General features: G+C 35.1%; 1 protein-coding gene across 1 annotated transcript in view; it reads right to left on the bottom strand.

Annotated features, from left to right (window-relative positions):
- Positions 1–3,320: 3,320 nt before the first annotated feature.
- Positions 3,321–27,717, bottom strand: part of jagn (jagunal) — a 32,608-nt gene continuing 8,211 nt past the window's right edge. The window contains exons 2-4 of the mRNA XM_081727131.1: positions 18,390–18,531; positions 12,037–12,252; positions 3,321–4,086 (exon numbers count right to left, since the gene is read on the bottom strand). Of these exons, the coding sequence (XP_081583257.1) occupies positions 3,958–4,086; positions 12,037–12,252; positions 18,390–18,531 (487 nt within the window). The 3' untranslated portion in view covers positions 3,321–3,957. The remainder of the gene's footprint in view (positions 4,087–12,036; positions 12,253–18,389; positions 18,532–27,717) is intronic.

Here is a 27,717-nt window from a genome sequence, read left to right as displayed (position 1 = left end):
CCGGGTCAAATGATCTTTTGTATTGCATCCCGAGTTATTTGTGAAGTAATAGTTTCTACCAATAGAAAGAGAAATGTTCGGCACAACATTTCCATCGAATTCATCGTCCCAATTTTATAAATATCACAGATAAAGAGTGCTGAAGGTAGTTCATCGCTGACCTAGAAATTTCCAGATAAAGCAATTTGTCATACAATTTTCCTTATACAATTCTTACATCTATCTTATTCGTACAATTTCTTTCGACTTTTCAAATACTTTATTATGCTGCATTAAATGCAATGGTAGCTATTACGAGTTACTTGTTACATACTAATGTATATTTGTTTTAATTATCAATTTATATTTCCGTCCTTTATCAGGTTAAATAGAACGAGACCTACAGTTAAAGATCTGAACCACTGTAGTGCATTTGATAATCTTCTACCGAGAATCAAATCTGAAATCTCGTGTACGAACCAAAGACTCCATGCACCTGAGGTGTACACTCTACCACTGAGCCACCGCAGCCATCTTAAGATACCGAGTTCATTTTTGTCAACATATTTCCTGCACTTATTCGGCAATACAGATATTTGGATCTTTCAAGTAAAAAAAATAAAAACTAACTAAAATAAAAAATAATGAATTAAACTTCTTGGTAGTAGTTGTTCATTGCATTTTAAGATAAAATAAATTATTTGTAAATCATTTTTAAAAACAAATTTTTCAGTTAAAGAATCAGGATGCAGTAAAGTCCACGCAAGGTAAGAATTGTGAGAACATTAATCTTTGTCTTAAATAAATAAATAAATAAATAAATAAGGTAGCTTGACTTGGATTTGTACACTTATTTCCAGGAACGAGAGTTTATGAGCATCTATAGTTTAACAATAGATCCGAACTAGCATCCTTGTACTAGGGATCGAACCTGGAAACATTCCACAGAAAAGCATGCGAATTAGCCACTTGTTATTTGGGAGTCCGATGCAAATTTCGCATTTTTTTTTAAACACCACTCTACATATTTAACTAACATATGGCCTAACGAAATTACTGAAGTTAAAAAAGAATGGATCGAGAAACGAACACGGATTACTGGCTTAAGTCACAACTACTACTATACTCACTTTCTTAGATTACTTCTACTTCTTTCTACTCCTGAGGTCGGTATTCAACACTCAGTCATATTCAATATTCAGTAACTGTTGTGCTTAGCCAATCCAGTGTTGACAGGTATATAGAGATTAACATCAACGATAGTTGTATTAAATATTTGTTTAAAAATGAAAGATATTTAATAATAAAAAGAATCTTTCAGCTTTCAGGTGTACGCTAAAGGAGGCGAGCTGATTAATGAAAATAAATTATTATGAAAAGAAAGGAACTGATGAAATGTGAATGTGAGAGGAAACGGGAAAATCCCGAGAAAACTCGCAGATATGATGTTGTTCATAACAAATTCAAATGGCCTGGGATCGGACCAGGGACCCTTGAAGCAGAGGTGAGCTATCTACCACTGAGCTACATGTCACCGAAAAATGTTCAAGACTAGTACATTTTACCACGAAACACTGTAAAAAGCAAAAAGTTAAAATTCTTTTACAAAGTATAGCAAAATATATATTGCAACTGCTATCTTTAAATGCAACAGAAGTATAATTATGTGTAACTAAAGAACTGGAATAGATAGCTGCATGCTTCGCTACTGTATAACAATAAATTTGACCTATAGTGCTGGTAAACCTGGTAGCTTCCAAATCTTCCCTTAGTACATTATTTAAAAAGCAGAGCAAATATATTATTCAGATGAGATACCTTAGAATATAAAAGAAAAGCAAGTCAAGAATGGACTCCAGGTGTAAAATTTTCGTTAAGTTCAAACTATATATATAAATCATCATTACAAATTTAATTTTAAACGGAAAAAAATTATACTACAGATACTTCAAAGTGGCTTTCACTCGTAGAAGTAGCAAATTTAAGATAAATCCTTCCAAATAATATTCCACACTTCGATTCTTTCTGTGAGACACTATAAAAACCCATAGCACGTTATATAAAACTGTAAAAGAATAAGGATCAGGAAAGCCACGAACCACCTTCAAATTAAAAGCATACAACGTTTGGCAAAACAAATATAGAACGCTGCATTTGTTCACTGAAATTTATTGCAGGTTTTGCAAACAAGCAGTAAGCAGACTAGACATTTTTATATTATAGAGAATTCACTTCACTGTTAGCATGCAGATTTTTATGAACTAAATCAAGCTTACAATATTCCGAGTCTTAATTTTCATTTTGAGCTGGCATACAATACATTTTATCACAGTAAAATAAATCCGAGCTATCTTTTTCTTTAAACTAAACTATACAAAAAATATTCTATTTTTTTTCTTTCTTTTAAAACCTGAAATGAAACAGTTTCCAGAACAACGACTGAAATTTACTTGTCCCAAAAATTCGTACAATATAATTTCAGTACGTACACAAAATACGTTGATTTCCAAGGTAACATTACGCACATTAATATCAGAATAATCTCTCCAGTTCGTTCACCAAACATTACTGTATCATCAAAAACAAAATACTCTCTTCTGCATATATATAAATATTTTATCAGTTATATTTTTAATCTTTCTCTTTATTCATATATATCAAAAATTACTGTAACTGTACATCCAAGTCAAAAACATTTTCAAAATACTGCTTTATTTACTTACTTTCAAAATAGACGTCCTATCACTTCTATCACGTTTACAGAAATAACAGCATGCACGAATTTATCTGCATAGTTTCTTGCATATAATAGTGTTACATAAATAGAAATCTTACTTTTTTTATATATCTTGTGATAAAAGACTTACAATTTAACGAAAACCGACAATTTTTTTTATTTATTCAGTGAACCTTTTCTTCACTACTCTACTAAAAACAGATTAAATATTCTTTACATTTTTAGCTGCCGTAAAAATATTTGAGGAAAACAGTTAATTTAATTACATGTCCTTATTAAAGTGTTTTATCTAATATAATAAAGGGCACGTCTTTTTTCTGCTTATCATAATTTCTATGCATTTTATTCGTCAAAGTGCATTATAAAATAAAACTTTTGTTTAAAAATATAACATTTCCATAGGTGACATTCTATTTCTTAAATCGCAATCAATTTGTTGCTAAAAACTACTGTCAGCTAAAGATACGGTATAAAACACTGAGTAGTAGAGGGTTTCCAACAATCTGTTAAGACCTACACAAAAATACATCACATCATCTTCAATTCTTTTCATACTGCTTTGGAACCAAAATAATTAATGTTATATTTATTTATTTTAAAGCAAAAAAAAAAAAAAAAACTACTCATTCATTTTAGATTTACACTAAAATGTTACAGCAGGATATTTGAAATTATGTGCTGGATGTTCAACAAAATTAAACAAACAAGTAAGGAAATTATTTATACCTGGACAAGAAGGACCACCGACATTACAACCAGAAAACAAAACAGTCAGTGTTATCAGTCAAATATTTTCCTTGTACGTCAATAAAACATAACTTTGAAGGTATACCAATGGCAGTGATGAAACTGGTCCGCAAATTAAAAAAAAAAAAAAAAGAGAAAAGGGAGATAACACTTTCACTTGCCTGGCAACACATTGGAAGATAAATATTGTATTCAATATTATAACTTCATTAATGTCAATATACCGAAGTTTCATTTAAAACTTCGAAAATCTCATCACGCCAGGCCTTCTTTAGGCAAAGATATGTCTTCCGCTTCCAAAACAGCACCAACGACCAACACTAGTAAGTGTAGCTGTCCTGTCTCCATTTACAACTTCTGTATGAGACTCTCTACACCGCTTCTTCAACACAAGCCAGGTCCACATAAACTCCAAACTTTGTAACCACCAAGGGTTTCACTGTGACTGGGATTAGAAGGGTAACAGCAAAAGTTGGGAAGTTTATGATATATATTCACTGAGCCTTCTTTGCACCTCGAGCTTTCCATGCTTTCAATAAATTCCACGAAAAATATAAGGAAAACAGGTGAACCTGTACCGCCAAAATAATGAAAGCATACCAGAGAACTGCATATGGATATCCCTGAAAATAGAAAATAAAAAGAAAATAGATCTAAGGAAAACAATTTTCGACTGAATTTAAATACTAATGAATTTGCTGATACGATAAGATGCACATTTACTAAAAGTAAATTAAGTACTCTCATATTTCAAAACACAAATAAATAATAATAAAAATTCATAAAATTTCGCGGAACTCGTCACTTTTTGTTGTTGGTGGTGAATCTAAAGAAAAACTTGTTTCTACATAAAATAATGATGTATGAAATACTCTGTTCATCCTGTTGAATAAAAATGATAAGTTTAAAAACGATAGTCTTTTCTTTTTTTCTAAAAAAAAAAAGAAGAAGAAGCGGTGTGGAAAAAAATAGAAACTTTTTCACAGGTGTAGAATAGGTTGTAAAATTATTTCCCTTGCTTCGTAGAATCTTTCAACAACAGTAAATTAGGTTTGTCATTCACAGAACTTTAGGAGCAACAGAGATCAGAAATGAAGAAAGAAAATTCAAGACAAAGTACAGGGTTCCCGTATTCTGGAATGTCAGGAAAATCATGCATTTTGCATAAAATGTCATGGAAAGTCAGAGAATGTAAATGTGCAAAACAATTCATGAAGTGTAAATTATGTTTCTTCAAAACTGTCACAGCAGAGTGTAAACTAGGAAATTCCGAAGTCCTGAGCCATTTGTTTGTTTCCTGCACTCAGATCTTCTATTTCTCTTAAGGAATCTAATAAGTCGTTGTGTCAAACAAAGCAGAGAAGCTTCTTGCTTTGGATTTAACTGCAAATGAAAATGTACTAGAAATAAGAAAAGTAAACATTGGTTTTAAGATAGAAGAACTACTGAAAGAACTGAAATCATCAAATAAAGATACACTAGCTTTCAGGCTTGACTGTCGAAACTTTTTGCTGGACATAATCAAGAAGACTGTGGAAAGGAGCCTTTCTGAAGTACAAACTAGTACGTGCACTTTTAGCTTTTGGACACCAGCCTACAAAAGAAAACTTGCTCAGACTAAGATGAAACGCATCCTACAAACTCTGCATGAGCATAACAGAATAACTGTTTCTGTATCTGAGAAAGCAAAGTGTCAATTTATGTCTTTCTGTACTGAAATTCAGGGATCTCTTGCAGTTGACTTCAGAGGATACAAAGATGGGCAGAATCAGGTTAAATTACTTTTTTGCGATGTCCAAGAAACAAGAATATTCCAATTTGTGGCATGTTGTGAAAATATGTGTCATTTTATCTCACGGCAGTGCCTCAGTGGAGGGCAGGTTTTCAGTCAATAACATACTTATTGTAAAAAACCAAATCGAAGATTCTCTGGTAGCACAGAGGCGGGTGCATGATGCAATTATGTACTATGGAGGTGAGGAATTATTTTTCTATTAATCGAAGAATGTTTCTCTCAGTTCGTTCAGCTCGGAGACGCTATGATGAATATCTTAGACGAATCCAAAGTGCAGAGGAAAGTAAAATCAAAGGTGAAAGATGAAAACTAAGTGTTCACGTTAAGAAATTGGAAGAAGGAAGAAAAATGAAATTATGTTACAAACAAGAACAAGATGCTCTCGTAGAACAAATTCAAGAACTGAAACCAAAACTAAATTCTATTTTAATTATGTAAATGTGAGGATTAGCATGTCTCCAAGTTGGTAATACGTATTAGGACTGATAGTATTAGCTCAGGGAGAGTTGACAATATATTCTTGACTGGTTTTTATTGTTTTTTCAAGCAGAAAAAAAAATGTAATTTGCAATGTCAAAGTGTGTGTTACTATATCATACATATATTATTATATATTTACATGTTAAATAACAATTACTCATATTAAACATAAATATGTATATGATAATTAAAGGTGTGTGTTGGACGGCTATGGGGATGAAGGAGACCGTTAAAAATATGTATGATAGAACTTACCCTTATCTTCCCATTTATATTGAAGAATTTGTCAGGGAAAACAATAATTTGTGTCAGGGAAATCGATCTTCATTTTTTGTGGGAACCCTGAATTAACTGCAAGCACAATCACTCAAAATGGGTTTAAGATGTGTTAGGATAAAAACACACTATGCTTTCTTGTTGAAGTAGTATAACTACCAGATCAGAGAGAGAAAAGCTCAAGTACATATAGCATTAGTTACACTATAGTAAGTGCGAAGATCATTTGCAGTTTGTTATTGACATCTATATGTTGAATTCACAGTCTGTAAATTATTAATATTGCAGCACGACTTCTTCCTTGCAATTTCCGAACTTGATATGTACAAATTTTGCGCAAAGAATAAACACATAATATTTCTTTAATTCATTTGACGAGGTAAAAGCAGAACAAAAAATCTGAAACATTGATTTCCTCATACATATGCTGCTCGGCTGTTCTTCAAGCAAGATCTTTACTGTTTTGTTTCCTTGCCTCATCCAAGTTAAACATGATGAAAGGTGAAACAGGACTAATCAAAGATGCCGTCATTTTGCGTTTTTTTCGATTTTAGGCGTTTACGTTGTTTTGAATATCTCAGCATACATTTGTCTTACCAAATTGAAAATTGCTGGACGTCTCCAACTCGTGCAGAGCTAAAACTTTGATCTCTTAACATTCTTGCCTAAAATCACTTGAAAAGGGTGAAATCAGGGTCTACAGTAGCAATACTTTTGGACATTGAAGATATGTTTGGGAAGAAGAAACAACTGACGCAGAGGTCTGAATTTGTGTGTGCATGTAGTCCGGGGTCATATGTTAATACACAAAAATTTACAGGCCTGTAGCTGCTCCCAAAGGCCTGAAAAAAAAATCGTGAAGTTGGGGAATTATGCCAATTTAGCATGTTTCACTGTCCAATATCTTCAATGGGCATAGATAAAAAAAAATCTGAAATTTTGGGAATAGTTAGTCCTTTAATATACCATACACAACAAAGTGCGTTTTGTGTTTTTGAGCAGAAGGAGGTCAAAGAATTAAGTAATGATGTCATACTATAGGAGGTGTTTTGTTCACAAATTCAATTGGAAATTCGATGTTGTGAAGTAAAATAAAGTATGATGAATGGTTAATCCCGTCAAGGCTCTCAAGCTCGTTTCTTTCCTCTAGTTGAAACACTCTTATCACACCCACAGCAGCACTGGTGAAGAAAGCAGCTATCAGCAGAAGGCGAGGAAAGTTAAAATGCACACTTAACAAAAAAGTCCGTGCTCTTGCTGCTTGCTATATCAATGATATCCAATCATGTTTATTCTTGTTTTAACTGTCAACTCATGCAGAAGATTGTTGTCCTTTCGTTTGATCTACATTTCGCAGTCAAGTGTTTACAGCGAGTAAGTGTTCACTGACTTCAGAACGTATTCACTCATTCATTCGTGTGATGTACAATTCAGATTTCGGGCCGGAGCTCAAGTGGTTCAGATCCCACGTTAAGATGTTGATCTCTTCCATACAACCTAAGCGTTGAAAGTAACCCTAACTCAAAATTTAAAAAATAATTTTGATATTTATATCAAGATCGGGCCAGGTTTTTATCATGTCATTTTCATTAAAATGCGTATCCTAATGAGGGGAGGGAACTTCAACAGGTACGCCGAAAATCAAGTATCTCATGATTCTCTCATGTTAAGGAGATGGAACTCTTCATTGAATGTAAGTTGTCACGTGCACCAAAAACAGTTGAACCATTTAACATTATTTTTAAACACAATTAGCACTTGGGTTGTCTTGGGTATTATCATTAGTCCTATACTTTGATTGAAATGCGTTTCCTAAGGATAAGAGGGGGTGTGATAAATGTTTCGCAAACAATAACGGCTGCATCATTTGAAATGACTTTTTTAAAAAAGATATCGGTAGAGCTGGGTTTTTAATATTTCACTTGGATTCAAATACACATCCGAAGGAGTGGGGAAGGGTGGTTCAAATATGCCTTTCAAATTTTTGCCATAAACCTATTCTTGCCGTTCTAAGAACGAGCATTTCAGCTAGTTGTTAATAAATAGAATATTAAAATATTTTAATAAAAATATTAGGAAAATAACCCATTTTTGATTAGAAACATCTTATTACTAAAATATCTTACATATTGTGCTATTATCTTAGTCATACTGAGTACAGATAACTCGAAATCAAATATTTATATTAAAAAAAAAAATCATGCTGATCTGCAAGTTCACATTGAATAATTTTACAACTTTAAAGCAAAGGATACTACCATAATATTCATGGTTAGAGAGTTATGACAAGGAGTATAAACAAGAATTTGAGGAATGATCTAAAAAAAAAAATCAAAAGATTGCGTGGCCAATTTTTTTTGACTAGATGACAACATTTTTGAACGGTCCCTAAATTGAGATCCTAAACTGCATATTTTCTACGGAATAAGCACATCATACTGAGTTAACTGATAGTTTGGATTTGGGTATACTATATGTAGTTCTCCAGATATAAGGCCTGCAAGAAAATTTTTGATTGAAATATATTGGACCTTTTGATCCAAAATTGTATACAATTTATAAGTATAACATTTGGAAATGCTACATACTCACTGTATAGTGCTATGAAAAGTTTTTGCAATTTGCAAAATGGTTTCTACACTGCATACAGTGATTCCTATACATATTCTACACTGCATATTTTACTTCGGTTGTTTATGATTAAGATGCTTAAAAAGAAAATTTAAGATTACCATACATTATCTTCCTTTTGTCCAATCATTTTGAATTGAATTCGCAATATCACGATTATTTGTTTGCTCTCATTTATTTTATTTATACGTATTTCTGGGCATTACCGGTATCTACATTCTCAAGCCCGTCACGTATGGGGAATGATGTCCCTTGGGGAGCACACTGTCCGGGGAAGGGAGAAGTAAGAAGCAGCCTGGAATCTGTATGTTAGGTACCATCCCGACACTTGCCTGGTGTGAGTGAGGAAAAGCTAGGGAAACCTTACTCAGAATTACCTTACCTTATTACACTTTTTCGACAGTGTCCCCACCGGGAATCGAATCCAAGGCAAGGGCGTTAGCGACTACGCTACGCAGGGCTACCATGCCTGCTCTTAGATGCTGAGTTAACAATATTGTACTGCTACTGAGTAACTGTCGTGTGAGAAACACCTCGTAAAAAACATATATATCGGAAAATTCATGATTCCGCTTTATTCTAACATCACTCAATAAAGAAACCTAAAACCCCCGTAATTACCAATTAAGAAAAATAACATTATTTAAATTTCATGTTTTTAAATCAAGTACAAGTGATTTAAATTTAAACATCAACAAAAATTATTTTTTTGAACAAAATCGTATATTTTTCAACCCTGAAGAACACTCAGAAAATAGCAGGCCAACGACCAAAGTGAATACCAAGTAGAACAAGTCGGGTTGGCCTGGCAAAATGGGGACTCGCGATATTCTGCTTGAAAATTGTGTACTGCACAGTATCTCCATGAGATCGTAGAATAGGAATGGCGTCATGAAGGTGCAAGACACTATTCATACTTCCCTGAAGGAAGATCAAAACCAAGTGGGTTATGAGTCTTAGAACTTCTCATAGTAGAATGCCAGTTGTGGGTACTGAATGGCAACGTTCGGCCCGGCCACGCATATTGCCGTCACAGTGTCCGGAACTGAAGCAACTTTCCACACATTAATAACACTACCAACAAATTTTCGGTAACGACCGCGCCAGAGAAGTGCATGAACGCAAACTTGCCTCCATCAATCAATTGTATAATACCATAAATCAATTGTATGATGTTCATGCTTATATAAACTACGGTGGTTCTCACGGTACTGTGGTGCTGACAGCTAAGGGTAAAGTTGGGTCGGGCTGAATGATCTTTCTGTCCAGCGATGCATGTTCTGGGAAGGGCAAGTATTCTGTGATAGTCCTCTGGCTTACATCGTGTACACCAATAGTTCCCAACCGGTATGTAGCGAAATTTTAGATCTTAAAAATCATGAAACATTTAATTAGTTAAAATTGATTTTCAGACTGACTACCTACCAGTCAATTCCCTCAGCGCCAGCAACAGCGGTCAGTGCAACAGAGGTACTACTTTATAGAAACTCGAACTATTATACAAGGTGTTACAAAAATGTGGAAACATCCTAATAAGTGGTAAGCTCTGTAAAATATAACTAAAGTAATAAGGTAAGTGCGGAATAAGGATGAGGGAAAATGTTTAAGAATATATCACAATGACGTCCGCCATTTTGAATTTGCAATTATTGTCTTAAACAGGAACCATACGAGTGATGCCATTTTAATAGCAAATTTTCGTCGAAATTGAATGGCACTAATTTTTGCTCTAGCGCTAATCATTGCAAAGTTATGAATGTTTCTTTGTTAACCCAAACAAAGCAGGTTAGTTATACGACAAGGACCACTCATTGTTATAGAATGTGTTCCCCATTCCGGTTAATTGTCAGATGGATTCTGAATTCCCAATCACGCAAGACCTTGTGTTAAGTGTCAGCTGTGTTGGAACTTGCGACCACAATCAGTTCCTTGAGATGCTGAACATCCTTAATTTTTGCCGCATACACAGCAGACTTGACATGATCCAGTGGGTTAGGTCAGCGGAACGAACTGGCTATTCTGCAGCACCTCGCCGACCAATCCATTCATTAAGAAACTGTTGATCGAGATACTCACGGACACGAGTACCGTAATGGGTAGGACGCTATTGTACTGGAAAAAGTTACGGAATGACTCACCCTCCGACAGCAGTGATGACAATATTTCTAACATGCGCCGAGAACCATTTTCTCTTTGTTAACCTCGTCCAACATATTCCTTCCTCATCAGTAAACAATGTGTCAGAGAATGTGAAGCTTTGTTGTAGTTGCTCTGAGGCCCATTGAGCAAATTCCAGACGACGATTTGTTGGTGACGTTGCAGCTTAGAAGGATACCACTTTTTCCCTAGACGTAATATATGTGATTGTGGTCCCACTACGTATTTTCACGGGCTACACTACGCGTGTTCTCTTGAAACTTTCATTAAATGATGCAAATACTGCCAGTTGTTGCCTGTTTGTCGCTGTGCGTGGTCTACCAGTCTTCGGTGTATTTGCTACAGATCCGGTTTCTTGGAATTTCTTCAGCACTTTGGACATAGTACCATTGTTGATGAAAGATCTGTTCGGATGACGGCGGTTAATATCGTCTGCAATCACCCTGGTACTTCGTTCTCAATAGATCATCACGATCTTAATACGTTCTGCATGCATCAAGGTTATCTTCTGGTAGTTAGACATCTGCAACAACGATAACTTTGTAATAGTAAGCGCAAGAGCAAAAATAACAGTGCCATTAAATTTCTACGAAAATTTGCTATTAAGATAGCATATCAAATGCCATGGTGTCCATTTAAGACAACTGCAGAAAATTCAAGATTGAGGACTTCATTGTGATGTGCCCTCATAACATTTCTTCCATCCCTATTCCCCACCATATTTTTACTTTGCTTATATCTTGCAGCATTTACCACTTACTAAGGTATTTTCAAACTTTTGGACCATCCTGGAATTCATATTATTATTATTTTTAAAAAATCAAACAAATTCACGATGTCATAGGCAAAATTTCGTCAGTGAAAAAAGGCTGTGAACCCACTTGCGTACATCATAGTTGGACCAAGGATACGTCACAATTATGGGAAGAGAGCGTAAGACCTCTTGTGATCCCAGTCGAAATAATTTATTTATACGAAATCCGTCTCACTGGCATTATCTTGTTATTAACGACACGAAGTGTGATCCCAACAAACTCGCCGACGTTCAATTAATATCAGCTTGCATTCTACAGACAATAGGATCAGTGCTGAGATTAGCATGACTTCTACAGACACACTCTATGATGCGATTTTCGTTCGAATAGGAAGGTGTATACGTGGCGTTCTTGAGTTTTCGCAAGAACATATATATCCTAAATGACAATAATTTGGAACGAACAATTTGATATTTTACCTGCCAAACGAAGACTTCATCCTTTTCTCCAGTACTGATATACTTCCAAGCTTCACTGAAGTAATAGATTGCAGCATAGAGCACAGGAATGAGGCCGAAAATAACAATACCACCCATATACTTTTGCATTGTTTGAATCTTATTTTTGCGAACTGCAGACAGTCCCCAGAAGGACAAGACTAGACTAACACACCATGCGTATTCCCACCACAATGGCTGAAAAAAGTAAAAATAATTAATGAATCATCAATAATAAAATAATGAATCTTAGATTCCAATATTTCTCTTACGAAATACAGATCTCACCATTATTTTGACAGATGATAATTGTTTTGATATATATTACAAGGAGCTTTGGAAATATTCACATTACTAATAAACCAAAACTTACCAAAGCACCAAATATATACAAAATAAACACTTCTATAACAATTTCGGCAATATTATATCACCTAATAACGAGATACCATATCTGATAGAGGCGATGTTACATTGTCGAAACTGTTATAGAAGTATTTATATACGAGGGTAAGTCAACTGAAAACCATAAAAGTAGAAATAAAAATCCGCATATGGCGCCAGTGAGCTGTAAGTTGGCATGCCTGTTTACGATAGTATGCCGGATGTCTCATAAGTGGCAGCAGCCGGCAGATGCACAAACACCGGCACAACAACAGTTCCAAAATGGCAGCCCCACTAGCCACATGCACCAGCGAGGAGCAGCGTTCTGTGATTCGGTTTTTGCGAAGTGAAGGTGTGAAACCGATTGACATTTTTAGGCGAATGAAGGTTCAGTATGGAGATGCGTGTTTGTCACAGCCACAAATCTATGAATGGTGCCGGAAATTTGCAAATGGTGTTACGTCTGTGGCTTCAACGGCTGCAATGGTCTCTGGAGTCACTACGCACCGAGCCTGGCCGGGGCGTGAAGCATCGGCCACAGACGTAACACCATTTGCAAATTTCCATACTGAACCTTCATTCGCCTAAAAATGTCAATCGGTTTCACACTTTCACTTCGCAAAAACCGAATCACAGAACGCTGCTCCTCGCTGGTGCATGTGGCTAGTGGGGCTGCCATTTTGGAACTGTTGTTGCGCCGGTGTTTGTGCATCTGCCGGCTGCTGCCACCTAGGAGACATCCGGCATACTATCGTAAACAGGCATGTCAACTTACAGCTCACTGGCGCCATATGCGGATTTTTATTTCTACTTTTATGGTTTTCATTTGACTCCCCCTCGTATATATATTTGGTGCTTTGGTCAGTTCTGGTTTATTAATACTATATGGATATACAGTTATATTCAACGAAATACGTCTAATTACCACTGAAAATCGTTGTACTTCTATCCACAGGTATAATTATACTAAAAAGGGCAAGTTTTCTTTTTTTCAGATGTTTGTGAAATCCTTAATGTTACAATATACACGATACGGTCAGTCAATAAATAATCCACAATGCCTCCTAGCAAAAAACTAATAAATATATAATCATACAATGAATGTAGCTGATAGAAACACCATGCCTCTTTTCAAATCTGTAATCAGAATTATTTTCTTTTATTATTCATATATAGGGCCTGAAGTAAACATCAGAATCAGACCACGGTCGGTGATCGAGTTCCTATTTATGTCCGAAGACATTTGAGCTACAGGTATTCATTCCAAACTGCAACCTGTGTATAGAAACGAAACCTTGAATAGAAGCACAATACAGAGATGAATTCAGTGCTTTCAGACTCGCGGTTTTGATATCAGTGACAAAGAGGCCAGATAAATCATCCTCTGCAGCAACAGACCAAAATTTGGCTCCTATGGAAGAAATGGTTAAGAACAACCAGACAACGACTTATCAATCGACAGAGATTGTCAATGTCGAAAGGAAATTTTAAAAAATGAAATTAAGTTTTACGTCCCACAGTTATGACGGCAGTCTAAAGGAGACGGTGATGATGAGAAATGAATGAAATGGTGGAATGAAGAAAGTGGGAGGAAACGGGAAAACCCCGAGAAAACTCCGCGCTCACGGTTTGTCCACTTGGCGCGAGCTGGGATCGAACCAAGGACACCCCATGCACAAGAGGTGAACGCTTAACCACTGAGCCATCGCGGCCCCCTCGAAAGGAAATGTTCTTAAGCTTCTTTCAGATTCTGGACATCGAAAAATTGTGCTCGAAATGGGTGCCCAAACTTCTAAGAGAAATGATGCAATCTCAGAAAAAAATTTGTTTACTTATCGAATCTTTCCCAGGAGCATCAACTGATGAGTTTAAAAGCATAATAACGTCTCATGAGACTTGGGCCATCATTATGATCATTCCTCGAAGTATCAATCAATGTAATGGACCATACAACGTCGTTAGTCAAGAAAAAAAACTAAGTCTTTCCCCTCCAAAGACAAAACCATGGTTACCGATTAGGGATGAAGATGGGCTTACTTTCATGGACATTTTTGAAAATATGATTGCGTCAATAAGGAAAGATATTGTAAAATCTTTAGAAAAGCTACAGACAATTACAACAAGACCGGGCCTAAAATACACTGAAATTTTATCAAGATAATGCAAGATGGCATACTGCATATCAGATGCTGGCCCGAATTGCAAAATATGGGTGGACTCTGATGTCTCACCCACCTTACAGTTCCGACCTAGCACCCTCAAATTTCTACCTGTTCGGTAGATTGAAGAATTTTCTATGTGAGACAGCATTTTAAATATACTCCAAGAGATTAGAGAGTGGTTTCGAAAGCAAGATGTAGCATTTCACAAAGCTGCCTTTGTGGAAAGAACGCTGGACTGAGTGTGAAGAGGGAAATGTTGGAGTTGTTACAGTAAGAACATGAAATTCGTTAAAACTAGTTTTTACGAGGTGAAATCAGAAACTCCGATTCCCCGTAAGAAGCACCTAGAATATATCACTTTAAGTAGTAAAAAGTTCGTTTATCTGTTAGTATATTGTAGTTCTTGCAACAAATCCAATTAAGACATTTTTCAAGACATACACACACATGATAGTATTTACTTATGTATCTTTATCAACATGAAGCATTGATCCGAAGATAGTACGTATTATTCTTATTGGTACAAAAGCATCGAATACAAGATTTCTGGTATTAGTTTTACTAAAAGCATTACATACAATATTGGAGGCAGAACATTATGAGTTTGCCACCTACACAAAACAAAATTATGCAAACTTCGAAATATTTTGAATAATGTGTGCTGACTTTCACTTGAGATTTTTTTCAGAGTATATAAGGTGCAACATTAATGCTCCAGCAATCTTTCTCCTTTTTATTTTTTCAAAATCTTTTTGAGACAAATTATGACGTAAGTAACTTTCAATATTCACGTGGTGCAAAACTCTCGCTTTGTAATGAGTATATTTCACAAACTTATTACACGAAAATACTAGAAAAGAACAAATTTGGAACAAGTTAACCATTACATTTGGAACTTAAGTGAAAAAGATACTAACAATTAAGGTTAACTATTTGTTGTTACGTAAAGTGCTCTTATAAAATTCTGAATTACATAATTTGTTCCTTTTCTAGCACAAAAACACATTTTTGAACCACAATATTTTGTATAACTGTATTAAACAAATCCTTGTCCGCGAACAAGAGCAGAAAGAGCCGCTGCAGACCTGAGAGAGAAAGTTATTCACATCAGTGATACTGCTGAAATTTTCTTTACATGGATCAAACTCTGATCTAGAGTACAGTCTTTACAAGACGTCTTCCCCTGTCCCAAGTCTGTCCCTGTCATCTTCCATTCTGCTTAGAATTTTGGCCTTTCAATGTCTAGAATGGAAAAAAATACGTTTTGTCCACCGCAAGCTGATTGATGACTTTCATTGCTAATCATCTTCATTCTCATTATTTTTGCACTAGACTAATACTTGCTAGATGTCTTTCTGCTTCTATTTTGGTTTGTTTACAGACTTTGTCGCACAAGGTTCCTGCACGTTTCTAGAACAGATTGAATCGGATTGCTGTGGATCGTTGGTAGAATTGCTTTTAACAAATGTACTTTTATTTACGATTGTGAAATTACTGTCTGAAACTACACTTTAATTTCTTAATCTTCCTTTTGCTGCAAATTTGATATTACATCTGAAGGTAATGAAGACGTCGATAGATGTACTAGGGGCTCAATCCCAAACATTGCTTTGTATGGACTTCAATTTATTCCTGAATGTCAAGCTCTGTTCTTTATAAATTGAATAAAGGCAAATCTTCAGCCCATTGCGTGCTGTTGTTGTCTTTCATTCAAGTTTCTACGTCGCACGATTAGGCTAGAAGAAACGGATGGGTTACTGAAAATGAACGACTGAAAAAAAAATAAGAATGAGAATGTGGGAGGAAACTTGAGAACCCCGAGAAAACTCATGGATGTGATGCTGTCTACCACACATAACATGGCCGGGAATTTAGTCATGGACCCCTCGCACCAGTGGTCAGCGCTCAAACACTAAACTACCATGCCCCCACTGATCTTAGAAATAGATGGCAACACACGTATAATTTCATTCTGCTTGTATGCATCATCTTTTATTGTTTCCTTTTATCCTATTTTACTCTGAATAATAATAAATGCTTCTTCTTAATCATAATCATCATCATCATCATCACTATTAGAGCTATCATTCCATCATCACTCAAGTTTTCATTATTTCACTACTATTCTATACCTATCTTTATATATTTTCTAACATTTATTCTTTCTTTTTATTTTTATCCCACCCTTTTTTTTTCACTTTTGTTACCACTTGTCCATTCCAGTTCTTCCTTCATTATTTTACATTACAGCTTATTTATCTACAATTCTAAGTAGTGATTTACTATGTCTCATGACCCCAGCCACACCCACGCTTTTCTCTAGTGTCTTACACATTTACTTAGATCTTGAACTGTCACAGATTCTTGAACTGTAACAGATTATACATGTTAGCAGTACTTCAAACATGAATGACCGCGATTCTCAACCAAATATGCTTACTAAAATCCTTTTCTTCTTTAATCAATGGCCTGACAATGAAATGGAAATCTCGAAAGCTCAATAGTTTCTGGTTGACTGAAATTTCCCAGTAAAGTCAGCGGCGTGGCTACACATCCCCGTCACGGCAGCGGCGTGGCTACACAAGCCTAATGGCGGATACATGCTAATCATAAAATTAAAAATAAATAAAAATAAAACTTCTGAAATACAAATTTAAAAAGATTTCGACGGAATACACAATAAAACAAACAAAAAATCTACCAAAGCCTAGGACAGAGATCGTGAGAAAGGTAAACTAATAATTAAAACCCAAAGCAAATTCAAAGAATAAGATTAACAGTGAAACACAGTAGTTAAAATCTAAAAAGAAAATCTCAGAACGTTAATAACCCAATTCACACGAATAAATACGATAATACAATCAGTAGAAACAACCGTTATCTCCCCAAGATCTGACTAAAATTATTAGGCAATCCTAACTCTCTCTGAGGTCTGTGTACTTCAAACATTTTACAAGAAACACTCGATGGGAAGATACAGTCCGAAAGCTGATAATGTTATTTGGTCCTTTCACAGCATAAGTATGAAAACCTTTTATTTTTGTTTCTATTGCCTTATACATTGTACTACCTGAAATACCCATTCTTCGCATGGGGGGAATACTTGGAAGTCAACACCTGTGGGACTATCACCATTCATCCATTCATCTTAGCGACCGAGAAAACTATGGATCTGACACTAATATCGGTAATTTTGGATTATTTTTACAGGTCTCGGTAACATCCTCCCGGCAGGTGACCCCAGGCTCACATACAATATTAGCTAAATTTGAAAGTTATCGCAAATGAAAGTATCAACATTGAACTCAGCGACCGCGAAAACTATGGATTTGACACTAATTATCGGTCATTTAGGATTATTTTCACATGTCTCGGTATCCCCCCCCCCCCCCCCAGCCTGGTGACCAACTAGCAGCCGAATGGGGTGAATTTGGAAGTTAATGCGATCGGAGTTTCACCATTGATCTTAGCGATCGCGAAAACTGAATTCATTTTCTACTACTTTTACATGTCCCGGCAACCCCCTCTCCATTCCTCCAAAGATCCTCCTGGTTCGAATTTAAAAAAAAATGCTTCGTCTTGGTCTGGGGCCTGGACCAAGGTACCCCTGACCAAAATTTGGTAACTCTCGGTCCACTCGTCTGATCCCCAGGCTGCATACAGACAGACACACACACACACACACTCACAAACAAACTCTTTATTAGATTAGATTATTATATTTAGTTGGAATATTTGAGAAGGATCAAAATTCACACTTAAATTGCACTTATCTGCTACCGGTATTACCTTTGGAACTTCTAATTCTTCTATTTCAAGAATAAATATATCCAATCGATCCAGTATATCTGCTGATAACTTCGCAAGCATTACGAAGAACAACAAATAATGGAAGAATATACAGTACTTCAGGCGAGATTTATTCAAAGAGCTGGAAGAAAAAAGTGAAAAATTAGTCCATACTAATATAAATACATAAAACGCAATACGCGCCGTATACTCTCTGCTTAATCTTAGTCATTGGAGTGTACCTTCTGCTTTAAAGCGTATAAACCCTTGAACACGTGGCTTCAATATCACCGTGCTGCAAATGACAATTTTGTGAAGAATCAAAAGATGCGCTTCGGAGTGTTTTTAAGTAAACTGGTATATATAGCTCTAAAGAAAACTGTAATGTTGAAGGTAAAGAATAAGATCCTTAAGATAACGTTATTTTGTTGAAGCTTCTAAAAATCTTTTACCAATGTTATTTAATTATTAAGAGTTTTCATGTGATAAGTGTGGAGTAGGTTCAAATTAAGAGATGTGAATAGCTTCAGAGGAGGAATTTATTCTTCCAGAGGAAGTTAATGGTGGGTGTTAAAACTACTTTGTTCAAGTTGTCTATGTTTCGTGTTGTTATTAGTGATACTTAAAGTATTTAAAAAAAGTGTTCTAGTGACAAGTGTGAGGACAAGAAAAAGTTTTATTGAGAAAACGGATGCAAGTAGCTTCCGAAGAAAATGTTATCAAGTTTAGTGTCACGTGAAAATTTTATACAAAGTTTTCATTGTTACTATTGTTACTAGTTACTATTATTTGGATGTTATTATACAGGAAGGAACCAAAACACGAAATTCTTAGTTTTAGGATAAGGGGATAGATCGATGCAAAATGGCGCAGTTTTGTTCTGAGAGGATTTCCAAGCGTTTTGAAGATCGATGGCTGTGATATTTCAATTGCTTAAAACCTTGTTCTTTGCTGAAAAGAACCAAACTTGTTCGATATTTTTAAACTAAGGGATAAATATTTTCAATATTACGCCAATGTTAATACATAACTGAGCAACACAGAACCTATTAATTAAAAAAAAATATGTATTAATGATTTTATAGAGATAAATTTGGGCACATTTTATTAATTCTGGTGCATCGGGCTCGATTTTTTCGGTTCCTTCTCCATACCTACACTCATTTATGTTGTTAATGGTGTGATTTAAGTAAAGATTGTCATCAAGGAAATAGGTTGAAATGCTTTTAAAGCATAAAACAGTAATGTATCCTTTATATTTTAATTGAACTAATATACATGCATTTTTTATTGTTTATTTAAAATGCCTTCTATGTTTTTTATGGCAATCATATGATCATAAAACAGCGTATACCCTCTGAAAATTTTAGGACTACAGCACTGAATACACGATTAAATTCTGCGCAGAAATTACTGCACTACGTAAAATATTTTGTAATACTTTATGCATACACAGTAAGATACATTTGTTACAAATTCCACTGTGATGCACCGTCTTTTCAAAAGACACTTGGACACACACTTAAATAAATCAAGGAAATGTGAACCTTTTTGAAGGGTATAAAGTGATACATATTTCTAGTACTTTGTAAACGTGCTCTTTTAGTTACTGTGTCTAATTTTTAATATATTATTAACTAATGTGTTTTAACATTACCTGACACCTTTTTTTAGCAGGCCAGGGCAACTCACACAGAACTCATCTAAATTCTTACAATTTTATCTTGCACTATTTTGTGTGCGGGGAAACCAAAGATAAAAAAGAAAATATGAATTCCTTGTGTTAGAACACTGTTCTCTCGAAAGAATTATTGGTATGAAAAGAGGACTATTCTAGTACAAAGAATTTTTATTTTTTTCCGAATATAAGCCGTGTCCTAAACTTTGAATGAGTGCAAATGAAAAGAAAATGACATCCAAATAATTATAAGTCCAGGAAAGGAAAGAAAATACCAATAACCATTTACTGGCAAATTCAGGGAAATATACGGAACTACGCGTATTCTATGCTTAATAATACTTCCTTCTTTATACGATCATTTATAGTAGCAAGAAACCAATATATTAACTTTAGTAAAAATGAATACTGTTATGAGCTTAAAGAACAAACACAACGTTATCAAGAATGTTGAGTTTCGATAATGGTATTGTTGGATAACACTACGGTATGCAGAATGCGGCCAGTTTCTACAATGTTATTGTTGAATTATCGTTATTTCAGAATGAGAAATCAGCACATTTTAACAGCATACGACATGGCGAAATGTCATAATCTTTGCAAGGTCGTGAATATAGGACGCATCCTAATTTCTCCCAATTGAAATTTGAGTAAAATGTACGGTTTACATTCGAGCCAATACGGTACTTTTTTTTTTTTTTCTCATTACCGTTTACCGTGCACATGAATAGTGCAAGATATAATTCTAAGTAAGATGAGTTCCAAGTAGCAAATCGAACACTGCACGCAGTAAATAAAGGAGTACGTTTACAAATTACATGTGAACCTTCAAGTCAGAATACTAAATTATCTTATGTATGGTTGCGGTAATAGTCGTTGGGTTGCCAGTTCTTTTTAAACAGCAATAGATTTGTTGAGGATTAACGTCCGTTTTCAGCAGTGAAGCCATGAGACTGTTTTTTATAACAAGATTACACAAAAACTAACTTATTTCACTGTGGACGTTCAATGTTCTTCCATGATAAATATTTTAAATTGGATTTGTTTTATTTATTTACTTGATTGATTGTTTTAATACCATTTAACATCTTTCTCTTCAGCAATGGAATTATGCACTACCAATCTGAAAACAAAACATATTTATGTGAAATGTTGCTTTGTACTAGTCAGATGTTTTCTATGTAATTAGTTGAACTGACTAGTAACTACCTCACAAATTCTTTTACAACTTCTGAATTTGCGGAACTGTTTTGGTTGCACCTTCACCAGAAACTAAGTGAACTTAAAAGCAGAAGTAGATAATGGTCAAGTGCAACGTCACTACCAGCACAAAAACATCGTACGTGATGGTTATTTTATTCATCTATGTGCCTGGAAAAATCTATGAAACCGTTATATTTCAAAATTCAGACTGATCCTATGATCACGACGAAAGTCAAAAAAGGGTTATTCTTATTTATTTACATCTTATTGAACATCTGCTGCAGCCTTTGGTGTGAATGGTCTCGGGTTCAATTCCCGGTGGGGACGCTCGATTGAAGTTTAAAAGCTTTTACAGGCTAGCTATCCTGAATGAGATTTTCTTCATCCACACCAAGCAAATGCCGGGATGATACCCACCATAATGGTCCCAAACAGCTTTCTTCCTTTCTTATTTCTTTCTTCCTCTCCAATTTCCCGGGTAGTGGGATCACCAAAGAATTCATTCTTCATACATGACATGCTAACATGGGCATAGATGCTCAGAAATCTAATGCTAATCTTCTACTACCGCAATATACACATTAAAGAGAAATGCACTAAAATTGTTGGTTCTTGTCTACCGGCATGAATTTTAAAGTAACCGTTAAATCTTTAGTCACAAATTTGTTACGTTATCTGTCTTATGAATTATACTCAATCTGGAAACTATTTCTACAATTAGTACTTCTAAGCTCAACACACAGTTCATCATAACACCATCTTTCTTATACACTTTTATTCCGTACATCGTGTACAATTCGCTATAAAATCTTGGTACTTCACAATTCGTTCAACCATTGTAGGCTCTTAAAATTTAAAATACTCCAACATGATACCAGCTCTGGTATTCATCCCTAATAATTTACTTACAATAAACATTCGAATATTTTATATCTAAACGTTTTACAGGATGCCTTACTATTTCAGACAAATAAAATTTCCTGACTTTTCGAGGTTTTCCAGACCAAAACAAAATTTTCCTGACTACATTTTCGTGAAGTTAAGTAAACGCTATTCTCTAAACACTTGTAGTTTTAAAATATTTGTTCTCCTACTAGAGACAGCTGAATTATAAAAATACGAACAATGCGAAAATAAGTACCTATTTATTTCTGGCAAGAACAATATTATTAAATACAATGTATTTTTGATGACCTTCCATTATAGCCACCCCTCCCCGCTCCTAGTTTCAATACTGTATATTTCGTCTTCTCAGATTTAATTATCAAAAAGAAAGAAGAGGGTACGAAGCATTCCTGTTCTTGATGTTCACTTTCATACTAATAACAACACTTTCCTGATCACTTTTCTCTTTTTACATGTATTCCTTATTAAGGTTTGCAGATCTGTATCCAATTTTACCTTTCTTCTACCCTCGCATCTGAAACTACAGTGATTCACTTACACGGTTTCAGTGTAGTGTCCCACTTTCTTCACTTTTAAAATTGCTAAATTGGATGCATTCTTGGGTTTATCCTTCCCTGTGGAACTCTTCCGGAAAATGTAGGGAAACATTAATCCTCAGTATTACAGTAAAACACATGAATTTGCGTAAAAGTAACACGTTGTTTCTAGTTTCCGAGGATTTTTGTTGTCTTGTCTTGCTTTTAAGATAATTATCATGAAAGAAGAAACCTAACAATGCGCCCAGTTTAGCAGTTTTAAGATGTTACTGAACAAAGTGCCACAACACACTCAAGCTTCCTAAATGAATTTCTGTAATTTGAGATACATGGTAAGACCTGTATATTGTCACAATACTGACCTGAAAAGCGACCAAAATTCTTCAAATGATCATCTATATTTCGAGCACGTTTCTCGAGTACTCTTCGTCAGAATGGTTTTAAAGTTTATAGTTATGTTATGTTAAGCAGTTAGCTGATTACATGCTATGTGGTAGTATTCAGCGGTGATACAGTAATCATAAAGATCTATTGCTATTTGCTGCTATTTTATTCACATGCTTTTATCGATAGGCTGCTTGGATGATTCTTAGATGGTGCTTGTAGTTTTCGACACAGTGGTCATGCAGTTTGAAGAATTACATAAAATCTTCAAGGAAGGAGTACGGAATTTAATCATTGGCTAGATAGCACATTAATCTGTCATTAATAAACAATTGAAGTTTGAAATAAGTGTTAGAAAACATCTATAAGGAGTTTCCGTTGTTTTATTAACGTATTAGTATTTAATACACCACAGCTGAAGTATAAGCACATAGCATGTAATCAGCTAGCTGCGTAACATGATATATAAGCTTTTAAACCATCCTGACACACTTCACAAAATGCTTGAAATATAGGTGATCATTCAAAGAATTCTCGTCGCTACAGAAATACTTTCAGATCAATATAGTGCAGTGCCGTAACAAAACTCTTCAGGGCCCCGATACAAGAGGATATTTGGGGGCCCCACAAGTGAACGTATTATTTCAGTATAATAGTAAAAGCAGCAAACACGTATTACACACACACACACACACACATACACAGAAATATCTTCCTACAAAGTAAGCTTAAATAATGGAATAGCATAAGATATGGGTATACTTACACACCAGAGCATTTCACAATTTACGATAATTTTATAGAGCTTTTAAAAAGAACAGTATCATATTCATCGTCTTTTATATATTAGTCAAAATGAAAAAGTTATTAATCACGCTATATATATAACAGGGTGTCTATTAAAATTCCAAAATGAAATTTCGTAACCTTTTCTTTGCCAAATCATAAAATTTCGTCTCTCTCTCAAGAGCGAATTTGAGTGCGAATTAAGTCGAATTTCCATCCATGCGATAGAAGCGTCGTTTGCTTGCGATTTGATTGCGTCTAATGCCGACCATAGACTTTTTAATGATGAATTTTGTTGACGTTTTATAGAACAAAATTGTCCAATCTGTACTTACATTTGTACAGATAAAAAAATCGTGACCCAAAAGCTAAATTTCTTGACTTTCATGACCATTTCCTGATTTCGTGACCGATAGACACCCCGTATAAGAAATGATGTTATTCATAGTATACCATAGTTATACATATGTTAATTACAGAAAAGAACATGATCAAGAAATAAAAAGGGGATTTCAGAAATGTTGTACAACTGCTGAAACAATATCAAAATAAACTTATTCTAATGGATTCAATACCATAAAATGCAACAAAAATTTAAAGTAGTTTCAATCCCATGTGCAAGACGTAGTCGGACCGATCACAAACCGCGGCGGCCTGCCGTCGAAAATTTGACGGGCAGATAGCGGCGGTACCGTTACGAAATTATACAAATGCCGCAATTTTATCGTTATGTCGGTAATAAGGCGGCATCCGCAGTTTCTCCTCGTCTGAACTGCTAGTGCCGGCTTGAAATCACCAGTACCGCCATTAAACCGTCACATGGCCGCTTCGTAACCGCCAGTGCCACACGCTGGACGAAATGCGCAATCTAGCTGTGCAAACGTCCGAAATGAAGTTGCTTGGAATTGCACGCATTGTACCTGTAATGAGCCATACAGAAACCACAGATAAGAACAGTAGAAAAATATTACGTCCTGCAGCGAAATGAGTTTGCACTATAAAAGACGGGTTGTGATATAGCAGCAGGCATAACTAATAATAATAATAATCAGATTTAGAGGTTCAAAGTTAACCTATCGTGCTCAACATTTGCTCAACTGTTAGGAATAAAGAACTGATACATTGGCTGCTGCAGGTATGTATTGTGATTGAAATCCAAATTGACTGAAAATTTAAACGAATTTACAAGTAGCACGCGTACAATATCGGAAGTTGCTGTTCGTATAAAAAAGTATGTGATATTGAATTTTAATGGAAAATAGTAAAGATATCCACCTATATCCACCTTGAAATATTTTTATATGCAATTAATGAATATTCTTGTATGCAATAATAGTGATTTTAGCTGCTGCAAACTGCAATCTGATGATGTGTGATATTGATTCATTTCAGATATGATATATGTATCCCGGAGAAAGCTGTTTCAAATTTGACGTGAAGAAAGAACCCTAACTACCAAAAATGATACAGTTGCAAACTGGAACAAACTGGGACTGGAGAAGACAAACAGACGAAAACGAGTACATTCAGCAGCAAATAATCAATTTTAATAGCAAATTGTATTTAAAATGGCAGAAATCGAATCGTGTACTGAAGGCATTTTTATCTGAGAACGTAAGTGGCTGGATAACAATGTCAGCTTTGTGCCTCAACAGCAACAAGACGATCCAGAAGCAGGGTCATCATCCTGCAGCACATTCGGAAGACCACCAAAGGAATTTGAACAATCGTCTGTATCAGCGAAGAAGAGAAACTGCTCGTTAGGGAAAACACATTCAACAGAAAAATCAGCAAACTTGTGAGGTATTGTTTCAGAGACCTCATCTTGTTGTTGTTGAGGCACAAAACTGACATAGTTATCCAGTCACTTACTTTGTCATGATAAAAATGCCTTCAGTACAGGCTTCGATTTCTGCCATTCTTGATACACTTTGCTATTAAAAATGTTTACTTGCTGCTGAATGTAATCGTTTTTGTCTGTGTTTGTCTTCTCCAGACATAATGTTGCAACTGCACCATTTTTGGTAGTTAGGGTTCATTCTTCACGCCAAATTTGAAATAGCTTTCTCCGGGATAAAGATATCGTATCTGAAATAATTAAACACATCATCAGATTGCAGATTGCTGCAGCTAAATTCACTATTATTGCATACAAGAACATTCATTAATTGCACATAAACATATTTCGAGGTGAATATCTCTATTATTTTCCATTAAAATTCAATATCACATAACTTTTTTTTTTATATAGGAACAGCAACCTCCGATATTGTACGCGTGCTACTTGTGGTAAACTCGTTTAATTTTTCAGTTAATTTATATTTCAATCACAATACATACCTGCAGCAGCAAATGCAACAATTCTCAATTCCTAACAGTCAAGCAAATATTGAGTACGATGGGTTAACTTTGATCCTCTAAATCTGACCACTATTAGTAATGCCTCCTACTGCATCACAACCCGTCTTTTGTAGTGCAAACCCATTTTCCTACAGAACGTCATATTTTTTCTACTGTTGTTCTTGTTATTTGTGGTTTCTTTGTGACTCATTACAAGTACAATGGGTGCAATTCCAAGCAACTTCATTTTGGACTTTTGCACAGCTAAAATGTGCATTTCGTTCACTGTGTGCCGGCTTAAAACCACCAGTCTTCCTCAGATGCAGACAGCAATGTTGCTGGGGTGAGAAAAGAAAACTATTAAGCACTACAGTCATTCTGTGGAAACGGGTACTAAGTTGTGACACAATACAATCCAGAATAGGATAAAATACAGTGACACGAAGTATATCTTCCGATACATCTAGTCTACTATCCGTAGCCAGTTCATCAACATATATATCTTTGCAAACCACCTGGGTTTCTCTTGAAATGTTTTTGAAATACTCAATTTCAAGCACAGGTCTTTTGAGGATTTTTCAAGCTCGTCACGCTTTCCCCGAAGATGTTAAATTTACTGAAGTGATTTCGATTTTTCTCTGCTATTTGCAGATCAATATCAGAAGACTGCAAACTTTTGGAAGTTACATATATGGACAGGATCTTTTCTCATATGACTAGAATCAACACAAATTCAAATGTGTGTGTCTTCTTTAATACCTCAGCTACTCTCAACTTGTCTGGTTTCTTATTTGTCAGAGAAATCGCAGTAAGGAACTTTTTAACATCAGCAATTCTCTCTTTCATGCAGCTAACAGCACTATGTTTTGTTTCCCACCTAGTTATACATGTTTTAGTTTTCTTCTTTAATTTTGAAGCCATTTTATCAAAAAGAGCTAAAAGTGACCTTCTAGGAGTACTAAAACTTAAAATAGGAAAATATCTTGAAGAACAAAAAAATTGGAAACGTATGTGGAGACTTTTACAGGCCTCCCAGCAGGACATTGAAAATATATGACACTTTGGTTTATACAAAGGAATAGTATGCTCTGAAGAACAAAAAAAAAAAAAAATGTATTTTAAGAAAAGGCCACCCTTCATCCCAATGGACAAGTATTTGTTATTCAAAATAGTAAAGAAAAATTAAAAAACGCAGCTCCAATATCTTTAGCATTAGAACATATTTGCACTACCTCAGAAGAAATAGTTAACTCTTATTTATAGGATTACCATGACATTTAACACTTTTAACATGCCGTTATTCATATATAATTTTGAATACGTAAGTTTAATTAATGCATGCAAAATATTAACTATTTCTCTATCTTCCTACTATCCTTACAGTTCTTTTATTTACAGATGAACTTTATTTTGGCATTATTTTTCATTACTTCATATTTTCTAATGGAAAAAGAAATAAATAACTTAGCAGCATTTCATTTATCATAGCTCTGCA

This window comes from Thermobia domestica, chromosome 1 (genome assembly GCF_964235325.1).
Source record: "Thermobia domestica chromosome 1, izTheDome1.hap1.1, whole genome shotgun sequence".
Lineage (NCBI taxonomy): Eukaryota > Metazoa > Arthropoda > Insecta > Zygentoma > Lepismatidae > Thermobia > Thermobia domestica.
This window is presented reverse-complemented; position numbering and strand designations above follow the sequence as displayed.